The sequence below is a fragment of the Megalops cyprinoides genome, chromosome 23 (genome assembly GCF_013368585.1).
Source record: "Megalops cyprinoides isolate fMegCyp1 chromosome 23, fMegCyp1.pri, whole genome shotgun sequence".
NCBI lineage: Eukaryota > Metazoa > Chordata > Actinopteri > Elopiformes > Megalopidae > Megalops > Megalops cyprinoides.
In genome coordinates this window covers 11,374,267-11,398,555 of record NC_050605.1, presented here as the reverse complement: position 1 = coordinate 11,398,555, position 24,289 = coordinate 11,374,267, and the positions used below count along the sequence as shown (strand labels likewise).

The following is a 24,289-nucleotide window of genomic DNA, read 5'->3' as shown; positions in this document are numbered from 1 at the left end:
ATACTTTCACACCACTGCAATGTAAAGGTGTTATTCTGAACTAATGTCAGGTTCTAACATTGATATTCATAGCACAAGTTTTTAACTTCTTGACCAAAATGCAAAACATCAAACAAAGATGGAAAGCTTACCACCACCCTACTTCACACATTCCATCTATTCATTGTTTCAAATAATGTCCCACTTAGTTAATAAGTAGCACTGTAGTTACCAAGTGTTTCTAAATATGCCCTTGATGTGTTACCTGTAATGTCATACAGCATGCATGTCATATGCATGAACATGCGTAAAGCTGGGAGGGAGTGCAAAATCCATCCATATGATGTCAATGATGTTGAAGTGCTATGGCAGCATACATGTGATACTTACTCATCCCAGGGGCTGAGTCCTGCCTCTCCCACTTGCCGAATATCCCATAACTCATTTCTCCTTCCATGCTCTAATAACTTTAAGCCACGGATTTGTGGCGCAAAAATACCTTTCAGTTTATCAACCCAGCCCAAGCCAGTGCGTTGCCATGGGGCCAATACCTCACGGAATGAGGAGAAGGGCGTGTCACAGCATTTGATGGGCCATTTATACCACACACAGCTCATGAAGACCATATTTTAATGGAAGTGTCTCTGGGATGTGGCAGATTCATATTTAATACCTGAAAGCTGTAATGAAAAAAATACTTCAACTGCATGAAATGACAATCTTTTTTAAATGAAATTATGGATTAAAAAATGATATCTAATGCAATATCACAGTAAGTGTCTAAACAAATGGATTTATATACTATGGCTGTATTTGCTATCGTTTTAAAAATGCAGACTTTATTGCAAATCAAATCACAGTCTGCATCATAAATTTAATGCTTTAATGCATATTAGTTTACCATTATAACCATTTTGAAGCAATGAAAGTTTTACATCAATAAATAGATTCCTCCACAAGTAATTGATTCAATGAAACATGTATGTACCTAGTCTATACAGTGCAGTACAGGAAAAAAATCTACTAAATTCACTACTCACTTTCTTAGTAATAGTAACTTATCACAAATATCATAATGTTATAAATTTAATAAATATCACAAGAGTGTCAGTTCTGTACCAGTCCAATACTGCTTGCAGTTCTTGAATGAAATGCGTGCTGTCTAGTGTTGGCAGAGACGTTTGTTTTTTATTACATTACATTATATTACAGTTGCTTAGCAAATACTCTTTTCCAGAGCAATTTACATAATTTACCATTTTAACATGATCCACAGCTGGATATACATTAATCAAAGAAAACCAATCCTGAGAGTACAAGCTCAGCCAATGTGCATCAAAAAGAATAATGAGAGAGAAAAAAACATGGAGGGGATGCACTCTCATATTTATTTCCTTTTAAAGGTACCACCCAGACAACCATCAAATATTAATTGTTCAAACTCCAGCTTGTGCACTTTACCTTTAAATGGCAGTGATTTTCCATGCCACTACACACAAACGCTAACCCGAAAATGACATTTCCATAGTGAGTAATGGGTGCTGAAACCAGGCTTTGCAGCTTGCGAGGTGCAAATGAAATTCTGCACTGCAGTCAAAGTCACCTCGGCCATGGCAGGCCCACAGCGATGATGTGGGCAAGGGAGGTCCTTCCCTCCAGGCCACCTACCTCAAAGAATATACCAAACACCACTTCGATGCAAATTTGGAGAAGAGTTCTTCAGTTTAACTATGTGACACAAAACAGGCCGTTTGGATACAGTCAAAGAAAACAGTAACGATTTGACTTTAAGACATAATACCAGGCATTGTGGAGTTCACGAGAAGCTTTTGCCCTGAAGAGTAAAGTCTGAATACCAGTGACTACAATTGGTTGGCTATACCGATAAACTCTGGTTGAACACCTAAGGGCTGTCAGAGCTGCGCAGTATATTAACTGAACCTGCAGACAAAGGGGGAGAAGCACACTAACAAAGGGATATGAAGTGCAAAGTTTGTGTAAACAACTCCCTGTGTGCACCATCTTCAATAAAAGAAAGGATACAAAAAGGGCTATCAAAGGCTATCAGCTGACAAATTGACTAACCACATGCAGAGCTCAGAGTAATTTGAGTTGGATCTACAAAGGAAATGGAGGGAATCATTGTAAAGGCTGAGTTTTTTTTTGCATTGTTTTAGAATGACTGAATTTTTCTGGCTAACGGGCAGAGATTGCAGGAGCTGTGTGCCACTCTAAAAAGGGGGTGGGGGTGCAGGGGTCTAACATAAGATAACGATTTGCTTGGTGTCTGCCTGGGGGGAAGTGGGGTTCCAAGCACCTGGATCATTATTAGGCTCACTGTCTTTCCCGGGAAGACCTTCGAGGCCTCCGACATCTCAATCGCCAGGAATTAAGATTCAAATGAGAAACCGCAGGAAGCAGAAGTGAGGGTAACAATGATGCAGTGATGTGCCGTACGCCCCCACGCAAAAACACAAACTAATGAGTTGTGACAGCACCCCGTGGGTGAATTAACCTCGGCGTTACATCTAGTTATTTCTCAAACTCAAAGAATCAAGTTCCTGTCTTGGCCTCATTTCCGCTATACATGTACCTGCTCTTATTAAATTATGCTCCATTCAAATAACAAATATCTCTGATTTCTGCATGCAAATGCCCAAGGCCAGACACCCGATATAACAGCAATGGAGGAACCATGGTGATATTCAGCAATTCAAATGTCTTTGTCCTGGCTTTGATGCTGACTGTGATAATTACATAGAATGAATATCGTTTTCCATAATCAATAAGACATGGGGTTGGAGGGGTCAAATGTGAGTCATCCAGGATAAAGATACTAACTTGTGCTCTAAGCAAATGCTACAATGCAAATGGATAGTTGGTAAATTGGTTAATTATAAATTGGAGCTAAAATTGTGCCAGTTGATTTCAGTAAATTGCAACACTTACAGGTCAATGACACCTATTCAGTCACAGAAATGACCAAATGTTCCAATGCGCTTAATGTGTTGGCGTGCAGGCCGCATGCAAGCTGACAAGTGCATTATCAGTAAATTGGAGCATAATCAAAAAGGACAAAACATCGCAGCAGAGGCTCTGAAATACACAGACAATGTCTTCATTAATTCGAACAAGTTCAGCCCCGCAAACGCTGTGACCCAAACAATTCCTACATGGAGAGATTAATTGTTATGGAAAACCCAACCCGAAGGGCGTGTTCAGCGAGGACGCTGGGGAGTTCATTAAAACGCAGTGGTACAGGGGGACTTCCACCACAGGAGGCCCCCGAGCGCGGAGATGCAGCTGCGGGGCTGAGCGCCCCGCGCGTGACAGACACCTGGAACACGCTGACACGTGACGTCCTCGAAAATCTGCAGCAACCCTGCCACAAAAAGGGCCTGCGCATGCTGGGCGGGCGTTTGTTTTCATTAGCTACACGCTGCGGCAGCCCTACAGAGCTAAAGTGACCCCTACATATTGTAATCACATTTTAATTGTATTCGCATCACATTCAGTCTCACATGAGTGATCCCCAATCCCTCCCAAGACAGGCAAGTACACTGCAACATCTGCTGACATACTGCTTCTGACATATCTGACTGCAGGCAATATTACTACAGGTAGCCCCTATATCTATACTAATATTGGAAATGAATTTAATCTTTACCCAGGGCAGCAGTGTAGAGCAGTGGCTAAGCATTGCAAGTGAGCATTGCAAGACCCAATGGATCTAGATGTCTGTTTAGCAAGTTAAACTGTACAATCATAATCTCATCTGATATTCACCTCACAGCATATCTAACTGGGCTCTGTGCCATTTCATAGGGAAAAAGTCATCCAAAGTTGTGTACTTCTGTACTCCTTTCAAACCTTTGTGTCTGGATTCACTCCTTGGTACTCTCTTACATCACCCAGAATTCCGTGAGGCTCCCTATGTCTTTACACCGTAACATGTCACAGTGCACTTTGAAACACAGTGGCTGAATGTCAAAGCTAGTTTGAACTAATGAGGATCTCGATCGCACATCTGTCCCTTCAATTTTTCAGGCTGGGTGGGATGGGCTTGGTCAGGGTGGGAGATAAAAGGCATCAGTGAACACTCCTGATAAGTACATCTATAACTATACTGTCCAACTCACAAAATTAGAAAAGCAACCTAAGAAATCCATTGTTTCTCTAACTTATTTATGTCACTGGACAGTGGCAGTATATGGTTGGTAGGGAGATAGAACACAAAGAGAAGAAGGGGCTTCATTCCCTTTTAAAAAAGGCTCTGTTGTTTTCCTATTTGCACAATATCCACAACTGTCAATGACTGGCCTGAGGGTAGCAAATGAGGGTTGAACCAATCAAGAGAGATCGCACATTACAATTGCTGACTATGTGTGCTCCGTTACTTGAGTGTAATTACATTGATTGGGGAATTGAGGCAGGTGAACAAAGAGGCATTTGTTATAAAGGTGGAAATGGAAACAACAAATACAACTGTGGCCACAGTGTCACCCTGCGAGGCAATGCAGCCCCTGAACCATAATGACATATAATGATGGAGGGGATTGGTATGAGGTAGTGATGCATCATATATCCCAATGTCACTCCATTGTATGAAAGACTCAAGACTGATAACAGAGCTGTCTTACAACGAGATTATCCTCTCGGCTGACAGCTTGGAGTGCTGCTCAAACAATGGTCCTGGAGGGCTTCGGTGTCTGCAGAGCGACTCAGTCTGGGCCCAGGAGGGCTGCAATGTCTGCAGGGCAATTTCAACCATATCCTGAAGGACTGAAGTGTCTGCAGGGCTTTCATTTCTTTCTAGGAGTTTAAGCATCTGATTCAGCTAGTCACCGTCTGTCTGAATAAACCGATATTACAGTACATTACTGGCATTTGGCAGACACTCTTATCCAGAGTGACTTACATAGGTTACAAGTTTTTACACGCTACCTATTTATACAGCTGGACATTTACTGAGGCAATTCTGGGTTAAGTAACTTGCCCAAGGGTACAGAGCAATGCCCCCATGCGGAATCGAACCAGCAACCAAGTCCTGCTCCTTGCCACTATGCTATAACGCCGCCGATATAGCTTCTCTACCCCCAGTCAAGTGAAGCTTGAAAACATGCTGGGCTGTGGCCTTATTGGACTAGAGTTGAGAAACCCAGTGGTAGCAGGTCTATGGACTGGAGTTTAGGACAAATCATCATATTTTAATTGCTCTGCCTCCTTCCCATTAAAGACAGTAACAATCTGCAAATCACATTAAAGCAGAGTCTAACTATGAAGGTCTTACAGAAGAAAGAGGGCCACCAAAGGGCCCTGAAGCACAGCCATTTTACAACAAGAAATTCTACCTCGTTGAGGTGCTTTTATATCCCCTTGTAATATCTGAAAACCTCAATTCAAGGGGAAGTAACTACAGCTTTTCCAAACTCTTTCAGGTGTCCTTTATAACAAAAAAGAGAAAAAAAAAAACAAATAGCCTCCCACATCCTGTAGCACTTTGAAGATAAATGACTGAAAATGACTAGACTAAAGAGAAAGAGCCAGAAATTTGTTCTGAAATTGGTTGCCAAATATCAGGTTAGACCTAGAGAGCTGCTGTAAATATAGGTGGATGCTATTTGACTTCTACATGTTCCCTGTGCATGTATGGTTTTGCTAAACCGTCATTTATCAGAGAGAGACAGCTTTGATTAAAGGTACAAATGTTACAGATACATCTTCCAGGAAAGTAATATCCAAATACAACTGGATCAAGTGATTAGCACTACTTCGTTTTAAGGACCCATTGTTAATGTAGAAAATCATTACCAATTCATTTTTAAAATCAGGCAGTTAACTGAAATAAAGATGTAAGTAAACACATAGTAAGAATTCCATTTTTACTCTATGAGTATCATTTAGGGCCAACTGTTAGTAAACCATAGGAGACCTCTGCATATATATTACTGCCACACTATTATCTGTTAAGTGTCTTTTCAGTATTTATGTAAAACATGGTTGTATTCAATAAGCAATGTTTTTTTATTGACTTTCAAAAGAATATAAACAGCGGTCTTTAAAGTTATATGTAACCTTGTGATTTACGACAGGCATTGATATTCAGTAAAGTACACTGTAGTCTACTTGCATATTCCTTATTAACGTGCTACCTCCGTTTTATGAGGCAGTATTGACATTTTAAGACAGAAACAAGTCCCTGATGTGCAGTGAAGCGTTTGTCAGCTTGGCAGTTCGCTTTACAGAGACACTTGTTTGACTGATGCCTGGAGAATAAACAGCAATTCAAACCCACCATAATGGGTCTGCTTTCTCCAGTTGCTCTCGGACTGCGTCTCAGTCTGGAAGGTACATAACAACCCCTTGATTAGTGGTTGTCCAGTGTGCAGCGTGCTAATCAGTCACGAGCTGGCACCTCATAAAAGCCTAATGAGTTACCTGAGCCAAAGTGCTGCCAAATATAGAATTTAAAAGGCAGCTTTAAAAGGTGGTTCAGTGAAAAAAAGAAAAAAAAAATCAGTGTGTGCTAGGACGTACTGAGTGTTCATAATGTTGCCTGCTATGAATAATAAAATCACTTCTTGTCCATTGTCATTTGCCAGAGAAACTCATCTACTTTCTAACTCCACTTAAATACAAACATGAAATGACAGTTTTAAGTGACATCTACACATATTATGGTGATCATGATGATTGTTATTACTATTTGTACATTATTATACATCAAGAAAAGAGACCCTCACTGTAAATTGTGTGTATGTCTTCCTGTGGAAAAGTCTAAACCTCTGTAATAGTACAGCTAAATTTTACAGCACATGCATTGATACATTGATTACCTGGGGGTTCAGGTATTAACATAGCAGAAAGCCTGCGTCCGAGGGAATAAACAAATAAAGAAGCAGCGTGCTGCCCAGCACCACATGGGCTCACGACTCACATGGGATCTTGTTGAGCTCGTTCATGAACTTGTTCTTGAGCTTGGAGAAGGCCTCATCTTTGGGCTCAGTACCCCCCGGCCCAGCGGCCTCGGTGACGTTGGTGGTGATGGCGGAGGCAGTGGTGGGGACTTGGGGCGCTGCCAGGGCTTCCATTCGGTTCTCGTCCATGGTTGTGCCAGGCAGCTGGGCGGAAGCTGGTGAGCAGAAAGGTGGAGAGAGAGAGAGAGTGGTAGAGGGACAGAGAGAGAGAAACAGGGGTACAAAGAGAGAGAGAAAGAAAGAGAGAGAAAGGTCAGTGAATGGAGTGCCTGGGGCCTGTTAACAGAGCGTTTCAGAGGACAGCCCACCTCCCCCGGTCAGCACTCGATTCTGTGTGTGCACCTGGTGACTTAGCCTGAGCAAACACTGGGCTGTTTCCATAATGCTGTGGATCCAGGACACACACAGGTGTGTGTGTGTGTGTGTGTGTATGTGTGTTTGTGTCTGGTCGGCAGCTGACAATGGAACTTATTACTGCACGTTGTTTTGAGCCAGAGTCAATCCAGAGTCCTTGTCGCCATGGTAACATGGGGTTAATAGCTGGCCGAAGTAGCGGTGCGGTTCCAGTTGGATCAACGCCTGGCAGGAATATCACTTCATAGTGACACGAAGTTAGCGGTGAACTCCCCGTTTTAATCAGATTGTGCCTAAATCTGCATACTAACCAGTCTCAACAGGTTAGTAGAGGGTGAGCAACACAAAATTAAAGCGCAGGGTTCCAGGTTTTTGCTTTGCAGAAAGACTCATTGGTGTATGCAAGAAAAACCCAAATATTTGTGAATGAAATGATTCTGTGCTAATCCCATATATTTGATAGAATAATGCTGAGCTCTCACATATTTTGGTATAGCATGACCCAAAACAAGCCTGAGACTTGAGAGAATGTGTAGTTTGCAGTATGTTTGTAGGTTAAATTCATGGCGTTTCCTTTCACAGTTGCCACAGACGGAGCCTTTTCAAAACTGAGAGCAAAACACCTTTGTGCACAAATAATGTTTCCCACAGTCAACACCACAATGTCTCTCCATGTCTTTGCCCTAAACACTGACTTCACACACCCACAGTAGGCTCAATAAGCAGTATATTATACACCATTGATGGAGAAGCAGCCTCTTACCAAATATTTTTTTACCCAGTTTCTATTCTGTTCTTGATTTAGCCTTTCAAAGCAAACATTCCCTCTCTTTGTACCCTCTCGCCTTGTCTCCCCTCCTCTCTCTGGCTCTCTCGAAAGCAGCTGCTCTGGTCCTCAGCACTTTGAGTAGTATTCTCCACGGTGCCCACTTTTAGAACAAGCAACACCTCCAGCCTCTGGCCTGCGTCCAGGCAGCTTTGAAATGAAACTAGCCGTCCGTCCAAACAAGACAGAGACTGATGGGAGACACATCAGAGTGATGAAGATGGAGTTGATTCAGTTTCTTTCACAGGTTACAGCGACATCTTCCCAGGGCACACTGTGTATGTGCACATACTCGTATTTACATGTTGATGTGATGAATATATCAACAGGAAATGTACATTGCACTATTAAAAAAAGAGATAAAATCATTCTGACAACCTCTGGTGGTGGGACTGACATTTTGCCTACATACTCCCAGGAGGCATGATGTGTGGAGCATGCTCCATTGTGCCACTAATACTGGTGAGGTGCTACGGTCATGTAGTTACAACATGTACAATAGGCCATTACTGCAGCTACCTGTTCTGTAATGCACAAAAATATTAAAGAGCATCTGATTTCGTCATCCAAATCTAACATCACCTGTGAAAATCAATCGAATTTTGCCTCAAAATGAAAAGCACATCAAAACTACCCCAGTTATTTTCAGACAACAACAAGGCCCTGGTATTATAGAGCATGACACCATGGAGCACTGCTCAGGCAAACTCTGTGCTTCTGGCAGCTGGCTTTCCTTGTGTATGATGCCGCGTCTCCATCTGTGTGTCGGAGGCCTGACACAGCCCTGCGCTCTCCGTGTGTAACGCTGCCATTTGCTATGAGGCAAGTGACAGAAGCAAACCTTGTCGGGGAAGAGGATTCCTCTCCCAAACATCAATGTAATGGTGTCTGTCACAGCAGGCATCCAACATCTTGGATTGCTATGCCCCAGAATACAGCAGAGAACAGTAATGGCCAGGATGCTTTTTTATGGGACAGCCTCATTTCTAATGCAGTATTTTCGCATGTATGACCGACGAGGCCGTGTTAAATTATTCAGTGGTCTTCCTCCCTTGCCTTGAACTCTGCAGCTGTCTCTCTGTCACAGTGGAAGTTGGTAACATGGCCAGAGTACATCTCTGCCAAACCTATTCCATGCCACATAGATTACTGTTACACATCTGCTTATTGTCTCTTTAGGTTCTCCAATATGCCTTTTTACATCACAACTGGCTTCTGTCAGCTTTTTCATCTGTGCCCACATGGTAAAAATGATCATTATTATCATCCAATCGGCACTCAGTTCAGCAGGCAGGTTTTCTGTTGGTCTGTAGATATCAAAGTGTCCTTTTGAACATTTGACTAATAATCAAACATCTGCTGACACTGTGAACCTAAGAAACAGAGTGTCTGCTGTTGTGTTTGATATTGATGGTGCTCTGGGGGTTTGTGTTCCTCTATTTTTGCCGTAGGTATCTATGACACTCTTTGCCCGCCTGTCTTGATTTTTACTGTGGTCTCTGCTTTACAGAGAAAGCAGGGAGAAGTTCAATTCTCCAGTCTGTAGTCGCTTGACCTACTGTGGGGGAGACAGAGGAAGAGCTGGGGAATCATGTCAAACAAAAAAAAAAAAACGGTAAAACTTTAAGGCTGTCGAGGCCCTCAGTAGCAATCTGGCACTTTGAACAGATTACGTGGGCAGCATGTTCTCCAGACTCTGAAAGAAATCCGGGGGCCGCAATTTGATATTTTGATGCTGTTCAGCGTCCGTATAACCGGCACTAATGCACACCTGCCAAGTTTCCCAGCTCTGCACTTTAACCTAAAGCAGTGAGTCAGAAGTTCAAACAAAAGACTTGGACAAAAGGCCGTAATTATATGTAAAAAGACAAGGAACAGCCTGTTTGGAGTGCATTAGCATCATGGGGCAAAATCAAAATCTCTTTCGAGTTACTGTCTAAATCAGCGCGGAGGTCTGGAGTCATTGTAAAATGCACTGACCCTTAATTGAATCTTTCAGACATAAAACAAAACTAAAACAAGATGGAACACACAAATCCCTTCAATGGACAATAACGTCAATGGACAAAGAGCTTTTCAATCAATGGCATAACAATGAAATTTTCACCCTGCACAAACAGCACATCGATGAATTCACAAAGAGCTTTTTCTACACAAGTCTTAGCTGTCTATAAGTGATCAGAGTGTCATATGTGGGGGGGGGGGACTTTTTCAAAAGGGTTTTGTATTTTTCTGTTCACTCTAATGAAGTGTTCTGGCCAGGTTGTGTCATTAACCTGAAACAGAGTTTCAGATTCTTTGCTTACAAGATGCGGTTCTGAATGCTCACTTGTACATGCAAGTGCATACTTGACATACATTGCAAAAATGATCAAATTTTAACATTTGACTGGATTTCTCCTTCAACCCTAAGACCTCCAATATCCAGCCGTAGGCCTAAAAATGAATAATGTCTAAAAAGTAAGGTGCTGTATGACAGTCACCTTGGATAGGTCTGTCGGTTAAGGAAAATAATCTTGAGGAGTCAATGACTTTGGTCACTTCAGAATGCAATGACTTGTATACAATAGAAGGCCCATTAAAAGCAACATGGTGCCTCTAATGAAAAAGATAAATACCACTCTCTAAAATGTGCACTGATATTTTCTATGCAGCCTTTTAGTCTTCGCAGTTTGGATTTTGAATAAAGATGGCCATTCTGGGCCGCTGCAAGCTTGCTGCTTTTATGACACCTCAAAGCGACGGTGACCTTTTATCATCTGTGGGCTGTCGTCACGAGACTGATCTTATCTCTATTTCAACATAAAGTCAATATCTGACCCTCCTGACCCTTTTTATAAATGACCTTCTAGACTCTGCTGAAAGTTATACATCACTTTCTGATGCCTGTTGAATAATGGTGCCATATTATATGGTGGTGTTCAGTGCTGATTTCATTCCCGCTGTTTTTTTTTTTCCAAACAGAATGTATTAAGCAAATCTAATTAGTTTCTTATTACAACAATGTCCTTAGAGTTAACACAACCCTCTTATCTGCTTAACAGATGTCCTGTCCATAGCTTACATCTCATAGATTTTGCAGCCCTATAGCATCTTAATTTTTTTCCTGAACAACTGAGGCAAAGTACACTGCTCAAGAACACAAAGGTGTCCCACCTGGGTTTCAAACCTATGCCTCTTCGAGGGTTTAATCATCTGCCCTGTATACATCATTATGCCCTCTACCTCAACACAATATGACATTTCACATCATATAGCATCGGTATGCTATCTTTAGATCATTATGGAAATGTGCTCCTAAGTCAACATATATATGCAAATCCAAGTTCACGCTGAGAAATTTCTTCATAAAAATGGATGTGTATTTCTTCACCTGCATATCAAAACTCTGTGATGGCATTCTAACATATTTAATTGGTTCATAGAATTGCTTTCTTAAACTGTTCATATTGTTGCTGTCCTCCATTTGGGCATAAATGAATACAATGACACATGAATTACACAAAATTGAATGCAGGCAGAGCCACTCAGCAAAAAATAATGATTGGAAATCCTTTGAGAATGCTGACTTTTTGAAATGGAAAAAACTGAAAATAGCAAAGGCTGAGTGCTTGCAGGGGAGCTTTAGATCTCTATCTCTCACACTGTCCTGAAGTGCAAAGGGTTGTTACATGTTTTATCCAAATATTCTGTATAAGTAGCAAGCCAAGATAGTGTACGAGCCATATCCAATTACCAGGAAACCAGATGGCTCTGCATAGTTTCTCTCATTCCCTTGTTGGCACCTCCCTCACCCCACTCTCCCGGACTCACCTTAACTGGGTCACACAGTCTGTCTCCCCCCCCCCCCCGAATTTCCACTCTGCCCCCTGTGTCTCTCTGTGGGGATAACAACTGAGTCCCATGGACGGTTCATCAACTCTATTTTTTGAGAAAATGAACCAAAAAAAGTTTTCACAAAACCAATTTGTTCATGTTGCGAGCGTTGTTTGTTTAATTTGGGCTTTGGCTCCCTGCAGTTTTCGCCGTACAGCTTTTGATCTCATGGGTTCAAATAGTTTTGGTTGGTTCCGGTGGGCTAGGCACCTCTACTCTCTCTGTTCAGAGAATCCATAAAGCTGATGAGAACAAAAAAGTACAAATGATGTAGATGGTGATGCAGAAAATTTGCGGTGGGGATATATATTGCTGACTTTTCATTATATGCAAAATACAATGGTAACTTACAATGTGGTCACACACAGAATTTAAATGAAAATGAAGGAAGCCATCACAAAAGTCATCAAGCTGAACAGAAAATCTCTTTAAATTCACAATATCAACTCAATAACAAAAGGAAATCCATCTGTCAGTTAACCAACCATGTAACCATTAATTACAAGCATTTAGCAATGATTTAATCTGATTTATCACACACGATGTGCCACTACAACAAGTCAATCAGAGAGAATAAATATGTTCCATCTCTGCCACACATCAACGCATTCTGTTCAATCATGGTGTTAGTGCAGTAATTTGGTAGGGCAGGGCAGGCCCAACTGCTTTTTCCTATTGGTTCTTTCAGAAGCTGAGCAGGTCCCCAGGTGAGCATCTTGCCCAATTATATTTCTCTCTCCTTGATCAGTCATCTTTCACTGCATCCAGCACACAATGATATCACAGATGGAAGATACATAAAATGGAAAAACACCGCTTAGGAATAAGGATCAATTTCACTTTTGATTAAAGGAAAGGTGGACTCAAAAGCTCTTAATGTAAAATAAAGTGAAATTGCTCCAGTGCTTTGTAAGAGAGCCATTTTTTCACACTGAAAGGAATTGGTTGTTAACATAATAACTTCATATAGTGAAGTAGAAGAAGAAACACATTTACCATATTAGAGGGGAACTCCACTCAAAGAATATGCCTTTCATGCAAAAAGCTTTATAATCACTTAAAGACACTAAGAATTACCTAGGAAATTTTGTGACTGTATTGATGTGCAGTTTCATTTTGTCTGAATAACTTCATTGTTCAGGACTTTACTGAAAAGCAAGGCCTACTCTTGCTACAAGTCACCCTCCATTGAAAAGATTTGTGAACATAATCTCTTGTTTGATTGTCTAGCTTTGAACTCAGTTGGTCATTCAACCAACATGGTTAGGCAATCAGGCCAATATTGACCTTTTTATAAATTACTGCAGCAACAATATTTTTACCAAATGAAAATCCATGACGCACATTACACCTAGAGTACAACAACCTCTGACAGTTCTTGATATTGTTGATTTGTTGTTAACAGGTGTAAAAAGGTTTTGATTCAAACCTGGGCTTGATCACAGCTGAAAATACTGGCCCTTGAACCATTCAGTGTAATCTCTCCTCCTGAAAACAGTGTTCCGCAGACTGAGATAAATTAATGATTCTAGCAGGGACATTTGTTTTGATCTGAAGGTAATGCTAACAACATAATTACAATGAAAGGAATGGATAAAACTTTAAATTAAATGGCTTATTTATTAAAGATTTTAAAGACTTTGTTTATGCATATTAAACAGCAGCAACACACTGAGATGTACAATTAGCTGCACTTTATTGAATAGCGAGATGCTAATCACACAAAAACCAATTAAAATCCTGAAACCATTTTGTTAATTTGCAGATTTCATTTTCAGTTTCATTTAGCGTCATTAAATAATCTCTCCTGTGCTATCGTAAAAGAATCAGAGACACGCTTAAACAGGCTGAATATTTAAGGGTACAGGTCCTCAGAACAAACTTTACTTTAGTCCAAAAAGTGATACACTCCAGCAAAAACTCTTGTATTGAAAATAAAATTAGAAAAACTGATATGTCTCTTCCTCATTTTCCTCAGAACTTCAGCAATAACAATACCATCGTTAAATTAGGAAAATTCAAATATGGTGAAGGAGCTGATATTTTCTCACAGCATCTTCACAACAGCAAGCTGTTGTAAAGAACCTGTTAAGTAGCGAAACATTTGGCCCTTACAGCACATTATGAAGAGGTTTCCAGTCATGTGCCATATTTGGGAGCCATTTTGGAGAGCCTGGATAGAGGACAACTGGGGGGTGAATTTGAATTCTTAAAATTCTGTCAGTGGATACTGATGTTATTGATGCTATCTGTCACATTTGCTACATATTACAATATACAACCATTACACACATTACATAGGTTGGTGGACAGGAAGAACAAACACACACGCACACAAGCACAAACACTCTCACGTCACACTTACGTACAATGCATACAACCGCCCACACACACACACACACACACACACACAACACAGACATAAACACACAGAGACACACATAGACAGATGAACATGAACACAGACTCATAACAAAACTGCCAGGCAGACTTGCTCTGTGAATAACAGAATAAGCCGTGCAAATGAAGTTCCTTTGACAAAATGAAAGGAGACAGATGGGGGTGGGGGGAGGAAAAACTTGGGCCCCCTCTTCCCAGTCCAGTATGGGTCTTTACTCACCTGCAGGCAATCTCGAGGGGTAATGGAACTGGAAAAAGTCATTAACCCTCCTTTTCAGAGAGGCCAGGACAGCTCTATTAACCGAACACGCACGGAATCCCGTTTTCAATTACCGTCCACGCGGCGCAGAAGAGAGAAATAAATACTCTGGCCTTGTTGGCCATAAAGTGCCGCAAAGGAGTTAGCCGCTGCAAATCCACAAGGCTCGCCCTCCATTTGGGTGCCTCGCAGCTTTAAGTATTTCTCTAGTGATCATTTGGGCCGACTCATCCCCCCCTTATATTGCAGGAGTCCTGGGAGAATGAGGTCGTTACTGGCAAGATTTCGGATGGGTGCCCCTCGGTGCCCTTTCGGGGGACGGGAGGTCTATTTGGAATGAGCGGGAGACCCAAGGAGAGCGGCTTAGCAGACAGAATGAAAATCGCCATTTTCGCCCCGCTCTTAATACGGTGTGAAATTCCGTGGCCCCTGCCATTTTGCCTCGTGCCGCGACGGTGACTTCAGGTGCCAGCAGGCTCTTTTTGGTTGAGCGCATTTACAATACCTGAGGATACAGAGGGAAAGAGAGGGCTATTTGAATGGTAATAAGCTTGGCTGATAACGCTTGGATTCGATGCTGTTCTCCTCCGTGGGCTAGACTACAAGAAGGAGAGAGAGAGAGAGACAGACTTGTCTTGTAATGAATACCTGCACTTCAAAAACCCAGACGTCTCATTAATTTTTTCGTAGAGGCGTGGGCAGAATATTTCAACGGTAACCAAAAAAGCTAGAGCTGTTCAGGCTCCTACTGTCTGGGAATGCATTTATGGAGTCATCCTGTCAGGGGTCAAAAGTAGCGAATGCCTGAAGACCGCCTCCCTCCTCCCTTCTCCCAGCACACAGTGGGTTAATCCTCGCGATTTCTTTCATTGGCAATTTGAAGGCAGTAGAGAAGAAACTGCGCAATCAGTGAAAATGCTAAACTTGCTTAAATTTGGCCTCTCTGCCCCGAAATGAAGTGGCAAAAATGCAAATGACAGCTGTCATACTGTTGAGGATGGTGGAGTAAATTATAAAAAGTGAACTGCCTGTATAATATTGCTGAAATGGAAATGCCACTACAATGCATCTTTCCCTCTCTCTGCAGCCTTGATGCCAGCTCAATTTACACTGTCTTCAGAGCCATAAAACTTGTAGCGTAATGCATTCCATGCCCAAAACATGGCATTATTTAAATTCCTCAAGCCTTGTTTTTACAGCACAGTTCATATAACAGATGGCAAGGTGTCAGCATTTTTCCTGTTGAAACTTTTCAAGTACATGTACCGAAAGGATCACGTTGAAATAGCTAAAATTCTAATTTAGTAAATCAAAATTTACTTTCCCACCTGAGAGCGACATTTTCAAATGCAAAGACAAACCAACTACAAAGTTAGCTAGCTATCCAAATTGAGCTGTGACTATTCATATCTAGCTACAGGTAGGCTGGAATGGCTAACAGTTTATTTTATACACATGCCATGACCTAGCTTATTGTTGTTGTCTTATCGTTGATTGTTATTATTATTGTGGTTTCAGTTGTTTCAATGTGAATTGCAATGAGGTATCGTTGACATCTATCCCTCAGTTCAGTAGTTCCATTGTGTAAACCCTCTCCAATTAATAAGTGTTTCATTTCATTAATTTATTTATTTGCACACAGAGTCATTTATTTATCTGGACACCAAAATCAGTATCCTACAGGGCCAAATGGTAAATACTTAAGAATCTTAGCATTTACCAACACCGGTTGTAAACAGGGACTCTGTTTGTGAACAAGCAAGCTTCTTATGAAAAATTAGGAGGAATGACATCACTCTATTGGAGATGTTTTGTTTCCTGGGAAGGCTAATGTCAAGAGGGGACTAATACAACAGCCTTTTAGGGTGAGGGTCCTTACTTAATGGAATCAGACAGACAGGGCAGGGTTGGGTATGTGTGTGTGTGGGGGGAGGATTGTTGTGTGGACTGGGACCTGGTTGCACACAGGTGAGTCATCGGGTCAAAGGTCTGTCTGTTCTACCTTTTGTCTGGAATAACCTACTGGGGGTTTACATGACAGCCAGTCTGAGAGTGACAGGGAGAACAGAGACCAGTTTGATTGGCAGGACATTAACAATGGGGAGAACATACAATGAGACCACCATCCCCGGAGGATTAATGGTCTGTGTTTCATTCCATTATGTGTGTGAAATGGGGGAGGAGGGGTGGGGCAACACTGTTCCCCCTGGGGATGGGGGGCTTTTCCTGCAGGGTTTGGAGATCTCTTTCACTGAGCACCTGATTTAGAGCTGACATTCCCAGGTGACTGCTTTACTGAATAAGTGCTGGAAGAGAGCGGGGAAATAATGGAACCATGGCCTTGAAACAACAGGCATTTCAAGGGCACATATGGTTGACTATAAAAAAAAAAACAATAAACACAGAGAAACTGCTGGGTGGTCAAGAATACACTCCATGCATGGATGGCCCTTACAAAGCTGAATCATGAAGGCTTGATACATTCTACCAAGCAATTTGCCTGATATGAACCATTTATTCCAGAGAATGTAAAATTAATTTCAAATTTGTATGCTAAAAACAAGTTTGAACAGGAATGATCCAAAAGATGTCTTTAACATGTACTGCAGTCTCCAGCAGTGTATGTATATTTACGCATAAGAATGTCGTGTGCCTTTTTTTATGTACAATAAAATAATGTGGTGATTATTAGTTTTTTATAAGTACACAGATCACACTGTCCTGTACATAACATCTTTGTGGTGTTTCCTGTCACAAGAGCATACAAAGTGACAAGAGTGTACAAAGCAAAACTGTTCACTCTTGTAGGACAGGAGTCCTATTTTCAGGATATGTGAAGACACTAAATTTCAATACTGTTTTTAAAAAGACACCTGTCAGTGTTGTCTTTAAAACACAAATTCAGATCACAGTAGCCCTGTAGCCCTGCTTTGCGACTATACACTCAGTAGTGTATTGTATTAGATTCTTCTACATTTCTGTGGGAGAACTGGTTGTGACACTCAACCAGACAAAACACACACACACACAAACACACATGCATCCACAGGCACCTCCTCACAGTCAGGGTAACAGCAGCAAGAGGGCCGAGAGCAGAAATCCAATCTGACAAGGTCCTGCAGTGCATGATGGGAGATTGCTCTGACTGTACATTAATAACAAGGAACACATTACATAACTGGGGCATGTGTGAATGACAGATGTACAGAAACAAAATATCTGTTACCAATAGAAAGGACAAACTGACAACTTAATTCACACTAATGCACCAAAATATCATTACACTCGCAATATTAAAAAAAATGGTCAGCTTCCTGCCACAAATGCACACAACTGGAGTTCTGACTCATTGCAGACTGGTTATTACTCTGTGAGGGGAGGACACATTGGGTAAAAGCACACCCGTAGGCTTGTGTGATTCCACTCTAAAGAGCTCACAGCTAACGGGCATCCCCTTGGTAATCATCCAGACTGACCTTACCTTACATAACTGACAACGTATAAAACCCTACATGTAGAAAATCTTGACACAGTCAAAAACGCACTCTGACCACCATCAATAACAATCTCCTAATGCTACTAACCACACTCTCCAGTCAGTAACAATCTCCTAATGCCACTGTGAAGACACTAACAATCAACAGCAAGCTTTTAACATAGTCAACAGCAAGCTCTTGCCACAGTTAATGACACACTCATAACACAGTCAACAACAACGGCAAACACAATCATTAACACATGCCTAAAACCATCACTGACAAGCTCCTAACAACTGCTCCAGAAATCTCTTTACTGAGACCGCAGTATAAATGTCTCAATCTTTATTATTGCTTTAGAGACCTTCATTCAAATGTAGATGGATTGGAAAATTATATCAACAAAATATACACAAGAGGATTAAAATGGAGGGAGATATACCCATATGAAACAGTATAATCTCAGTAAAAACCTTGGCCACCAGCCATTTTAACCACATTTTTCAGAGTAAATGCCCATGGTGACTGACAGGTCATTTGCTTGTATCTTTGAGAATGACAGCTAAAGAGGTTACATGACTGATGTTACCGCTTACAAACAAGCACAATCATTACTTACTTCACAAGTCTAAGTGACTAACTTTCTCATTTCCAGGATTCATAGTGTCACACTCTTACAGGCGATGAGTCTGATAGCACATCATGTGTCAATTCATCCCATGACCTCGCAATCTTATTTTTCTCACCAAACCCCCTACTTCCTGAGCAGAATCAGCACCCACAGAAGAGGTTAGTGCCACCATTTGTCATTTCAATATCGTCATCTGGCCCAGCCTCCTATGCCCCAGCGTCAATCACGCTGGCCTCTTCTGTGTCACACCACAGACGTATCCCAGACCACACATTTGGCGGCGCATACCATGTTCTCACCCCCCCGACCAATGATGACTACGGAGGCTTTAAAATGATGGGGGGATTAGAGGGAGAAACAATAATGAATGCTGATCCAAGCCCACTCCTAGGATCAGGAGCAACATTCTCCCAGCGTAATCCTGGATTTCCTGTCGCGGAGGGGAGGATGGAAAACATTGGTATTCCCCTCGCTCTCCTGCTCTCTCTCCTCGGTCACCATCCTTCAGCGGCGCTCTGGACTTTTTTATGGTTAGATGTCAGGAATGATGCAGTGTTTGCTGGCAGATTGCCTCAAACATGTGAGGGTGTGTGTGTGTGTGTGTTTGAGTGTGGTGGTGGTGGGGGGGGGGGGGGGGGGTTGCAGGGGGATGTCCCCTCCCTCTCCACCTCCTGCCTGTTATCAGCAGATTGCGTTGAGCATGTGGCCAGTGATTTAGGAGGCCCCTCTCGGCACTGCCGACCTTTGCTGAATTCAAACAGAGGGGAAAAAAAACGGCTCCCGGTCCCGTTCAGCTGGGGCTCTAATATGCAAGCGTTCCCCTGGCATTCATCACTGACATGAGTGTCCGTGTTTTTTCCCCTCAATCGCTGGGGCGATGCTTAATGGACAATAAACAAGCCCCCTCTAGAACTCGTCCCACTCGATTACATGCTGACCTGAAACTGGCCGCGCGTCTCTTTCTCCGGAGTGCTGGCAGGACTCTCAGCTTCCATGTTTATTCATTACAGAGTTTGTTTACTTCGTTACGGAAATTACAATGCGCCTCGGCCTGCCACAAGAGCTCTGGTCACAGAAACACCAGCACAGCTGCAGACGCCAGCTCTCAGAAGCCCAAAATCTTTGACAGTGTCAGGATCATTAGCCAGGCGGCACAGACGACACTCACTCTGTGACAGCAAAATAAAGCGTGCGCATTTCGCAACTGTAATTATGATTTCCAATGAAAGTTGTCACATCGCTGGGCAACTTTACATTCAGCAAGTGCACAGCGTTGGAGTGCAGATAAGGTAACATTGTCTGGAATCGTGAGTGGTGAAAACAAACAAAAACAGCTCTCTGCTTCTATTGACTGCAACTGAGCAACTGACACTCCATTCATTCAAGCATTTATTCTCTCATTGGGAAAGGTACTGCATTCTCATTTACAAGGGAGCTGTTGTTATGACTGAGCCCTGAGGTTAGACAGATCTCCAATGAGTACAGTGCCAAAAATGACATGTAAAACAATGTCTGCTGCTGTCACCGCCTTCTCCAGAGAGATAATTTCAACTTTATCTCTGAACTCCAAATGAAACTCTACTTCAGGCCGTACCATAACAAAAAATGGAAATTCCATTTTTGAGATAGTGGAAAGTAATATGTATATACCACACTCAATAAAGAGATCAAAAAATTTCCAGACTACTGCTGATATAGAAAAATATCAAAGCACAGCTGGCATAGCCAAACGGGCAATGCACCATGCTGACATTCAAACAAAGGCAAGCTTTTTCCAGTTCTGGATTTGAGATTGGCTCGGCTGGGAAAACACACTGGACCTTGAGTATGATAGACACTTGTACGTGGTGCGGATACGTCCAAGACAATCATATTCCTCTGTTCAGAGCCGACAGCAAATGATAATCTTGAGAGACGCCTTCCGCTTGCAAGTTTGAACAAGCCATAACAGTTCCCTCAGTGGCATGGCCTCTCTCGCCCGCCCAATGAGAGATGCTCAGAGAGGGACTTCCTGACGAGGACTTGCAGAATTAATCAGCGCGGTCAAAGTTCCCAGCGAGCCACTCCAGCTAAATCACATCAGGCCTCAGAACAGCCGACAGACTCGCTGCCCCCCTCTGGAACAGCTCCATCGGCGCCGGCGCCACATCTATTAATTGTTGTCAGAATCGTAATCATTGACTGCATTGGTGTCAGGCTGTGGAAGAGGGAAAAGCCAACAATTTCAGACATCTGTCTCAGCGCTTCCTCACTAGAATAGGACAAGCATATTATTATGTTAATCATATCAATATTTTATTAGTAATGATTGTGCAAAGATTATGATTCCAAGATAAGCTGTGATGCCCCCCTACGTACAGAAAGTAACAAACTTTCAGACAGTTTAAATGCAAACATTTTTTAGCTGAATGCAGTTATAGACAGCACTGTGTGGTGTCATTAGGAAGGATTGGTGTTTGTTTACTTATAGTTTACCACTGGCAACAGCAAATCAAATCTCGACACATAAACAAGGATGATAAATGCTGGAAGGCAGCTGGAGATCCCAAGAGATCATGTCCACTACTAGGTGCTAGTGACCTGCTGTCTTCTCAGTGCATTCTGTTCCATATAAAACTACCAACACATAATAAGTATTACCTGTCCATTTTAAACATCACATCATGAAGGCAAAGGAGAAGCTAAAACAAAGAATCCTTATTCAGAGGGCTGGCTGTGTATGCTGGTTTTTGATGCAATTTCTGAACTCAAGTTATTCAGGTTTGATTCAACTGTTACTTGCATGCACATCTGGATTTATTCACATATATCTGCTTTAAGTATTGATTTGTGAAAGTAATATACATTTAGAGGTCTGTGCTCATAAAAACAGAACATTTTATGTATTAGATATTAATCCACAATAAGTACTTTACTTTTAGCTTTCTAGATACATCTCATCCTGTAAAAATACGTCTGTCAGATAGCTCATCATGTGCTCAAAAAAATTATATTAGCTGCCAAACAAAATTAAACCAAAGTAAGCATCCTTAGATGAGAATGGGGAGGCAGAAAGATTTAGCTAGAAGTGGATATGGAAAATACTCTGTAATCATTTAAACAATACAATCTGTAAACAGCAGTGCATGTGCACATTGTATTTTCCACAACATTAACGTCTTATAAGATCCCTCAAATAAAAAATAAAAAAATTAATAGGAATAATAACAACAACAGCAACAACAACAGCATCCACCTCAGTCCACAAACTCCATTGTCGGTGTCAGCTGAAAGAGACTTAGAAGACATTTGTCACAGTGGCAGGGTAGGACCTTTTCCAAACAGGCCTGACAACATGTGGGCTGTGTGTGTGTGTGTGTGTGTATGTGTGTGTGAGAGAGAGAGACACAGAGAGGGAGAGAAAAAAGGAGAGAGATGGGTGTGTGTGTGAGTGAGTGTGTGTGTGTGAGGGGAGAGACAGAAGGAGAAGGATAAAGAGTGAGAGAGATGTGTGTGTGTGTGTGTGTACACGTGAGAGAGAGAGAGAAAGAGAGAGAGAATATGACAGACAGACAAAGAGGAGAATAGGTGGTTATTTCAGTGCTGTGCAGCAGCTGGCAGCACGGGGCTCTTGTCCTCTGCAGCCAGGCGGAACGCTGTCCATGGTGCTGTGCACTTGGCGGCAAACTGCTGCCCTGTCCGTGGTCCTGACCGACAGTCTGAAACAGCGAGGGACCCGAATGCACCGAGCCGGCCATGATACGCTGCGACACAGGGCCAGCTCCGCGGGTCTGTGAGGCCCCGTGCAATGGGCTTGCATTTAGGCACTCCTCTCTGAATGGGCCTGTAAAATCCCTTCATCAAAACCCCTGGGTTTCAAATGATGTCTTAATTGGCAAGACAGATAAGGGGCTGTTCAAAATTGTACTTCATGCTGATTGAGGGTGAGTGCAAGTATTTATCCTGCCTGCTTCAAATTTAACAGGGTTATTTAGAATCAGTGGAAATTAGCAGATTGACAGAAAAATATAAATAAAACTGAGATTGACCGGGGGCTATTTGGGTTTAGAAAAGGCAATATTTGGACACTACTTCTCGCTGCCGCATCACCCACAAATGAAGGGTGGTTCATAATGTTTTAGTGTCTAAAAAGCTCTATTGACTCAGACAGACTCTTCTGGGTTGTCTTCAATTACCCTGCTTAGAATGGAAGCGGCAATGTAATTCATATCGATTCAAATCGCATTTAGCAGCAGAAAGATTGAAATCTCAGGCTGGAAAAAAATGGCGCCCCCCAGGGGATTTCAATAAAAGCTGAGAATGGAAATTAGACAGCCCGTTTTAAATAAACAGATCACGTCCGCACACAGAAAGCTAACCTATATGCACAGGGAAAACACTAGCAGTACTTGTGTTTTGGAAGCTGGAGGCCATTGAGAGAGATCATATCTGTTATCAAAACACACAAGTGATCTATCTCTTTACCCTCAGCATTGTAACAGGGATTTAATAATTCATCTAAAGCGTCACTCCTACTTTAATAAAAATTCCTTTGATGTTGCAGCAAACCAGCATTTATTCAGTTAGAAATTCTCACATTAGCATTTGTGGAGAAGGTGCCCTCATCATGTATAATACCTTGGATTTATACATTTTACCCATTCATCCAACTGGGTATTTACTGAAGTAATTCAGAGACCCTGTACAAGATGTAAACAGCAATGCCCCACTTGATATTCTAACCTGCAAGTTTATAGTTCAGTTCAGTCCCCAAACCACTATGCCACACTTCTCCCATGCAGACAACGAGTCCATGCATTTCAAGCATGAAACATTATTATTGTTTACATGCACCTAGTCCTCTCAGCCAAATTCCTTTATTTCAATAGCACTTTTAGTGTGATTCAACAATAGAGATGATTACAAGGAAGACAATTGTCTGACAATATGACCAAAAAGCAGATCTATTTTCTTGTGCTGGTTTGTGTCATTAACTGAAGAAAAAGGCTCTTGTTACTTGCATACAGGACATGTCTAAAAATACTGAATCATGCATGTTGTACTTTATACATATCATAAAAGTCATGATCATTTTTGACTGGAGTTCCCCTTTAAAATGTAGGTGGTCCCTGCTTTATGACAATGTATTCCAGGAAACCATGTTGCAAACTCAATCACTGGGAATTGAATCTTATTTTCCCAGACACAATGTTGAACACAAGCTAGAAATCAGATTTTGCCCAGATTTTGTCTGGTTTCTGGACAGGTGTTCATTAAGCTGAAAGACGATGCACACACTGAAAGCATAAAATAAATACAACTCCTTCAGCTCAGCTTCACAAGTTCATGGAATGAAAACGACAGACCAAACTATGGAAGACAACAATACAACAGGCCTCCAGCTGAATTTTTCTTGTGTTCTCGTTCCCAAGTCTGTCTCATAATAAATCTGGATTTTGTCTTGTAAGGCTGAGAAGCAATATAATTCCTACATCAAAGGTCATGCAAACTGCTAGACACCACACAGAGAGC

At 41.9% G+C, this 24,289-nt stretch overlaps 1 protein-coding gene across 4 annotated transcripts in view; it reads right to left on the bottom strand.

Moving 5' to 3' along the window:
• LOC118770553 (synaptotagmin-1) overlaps window positions 1–24,289 on the bottom strand; it is a 191,405-nt gene that overhangs the window by 36,463 nt on the left and 130,653 nt on the right. For all 4 annotated transcript variants that reach the window (XM_036518294.1, XM_036518298.1, XM_036518295.1 and 1 more), the window contains one exon: window positions 6,917–7,111. In XM_036518294.1, the coding sequence (XP_036374187.1) occupies window positions 6,917–7,085 (169 nt within the window). In that variant the 5' untranslated portion in view covers window positions 7,086–7,111. The remainder of the gene's footprint in view (window positions 1–6,916; window positions 7,112–24,289) is intronic.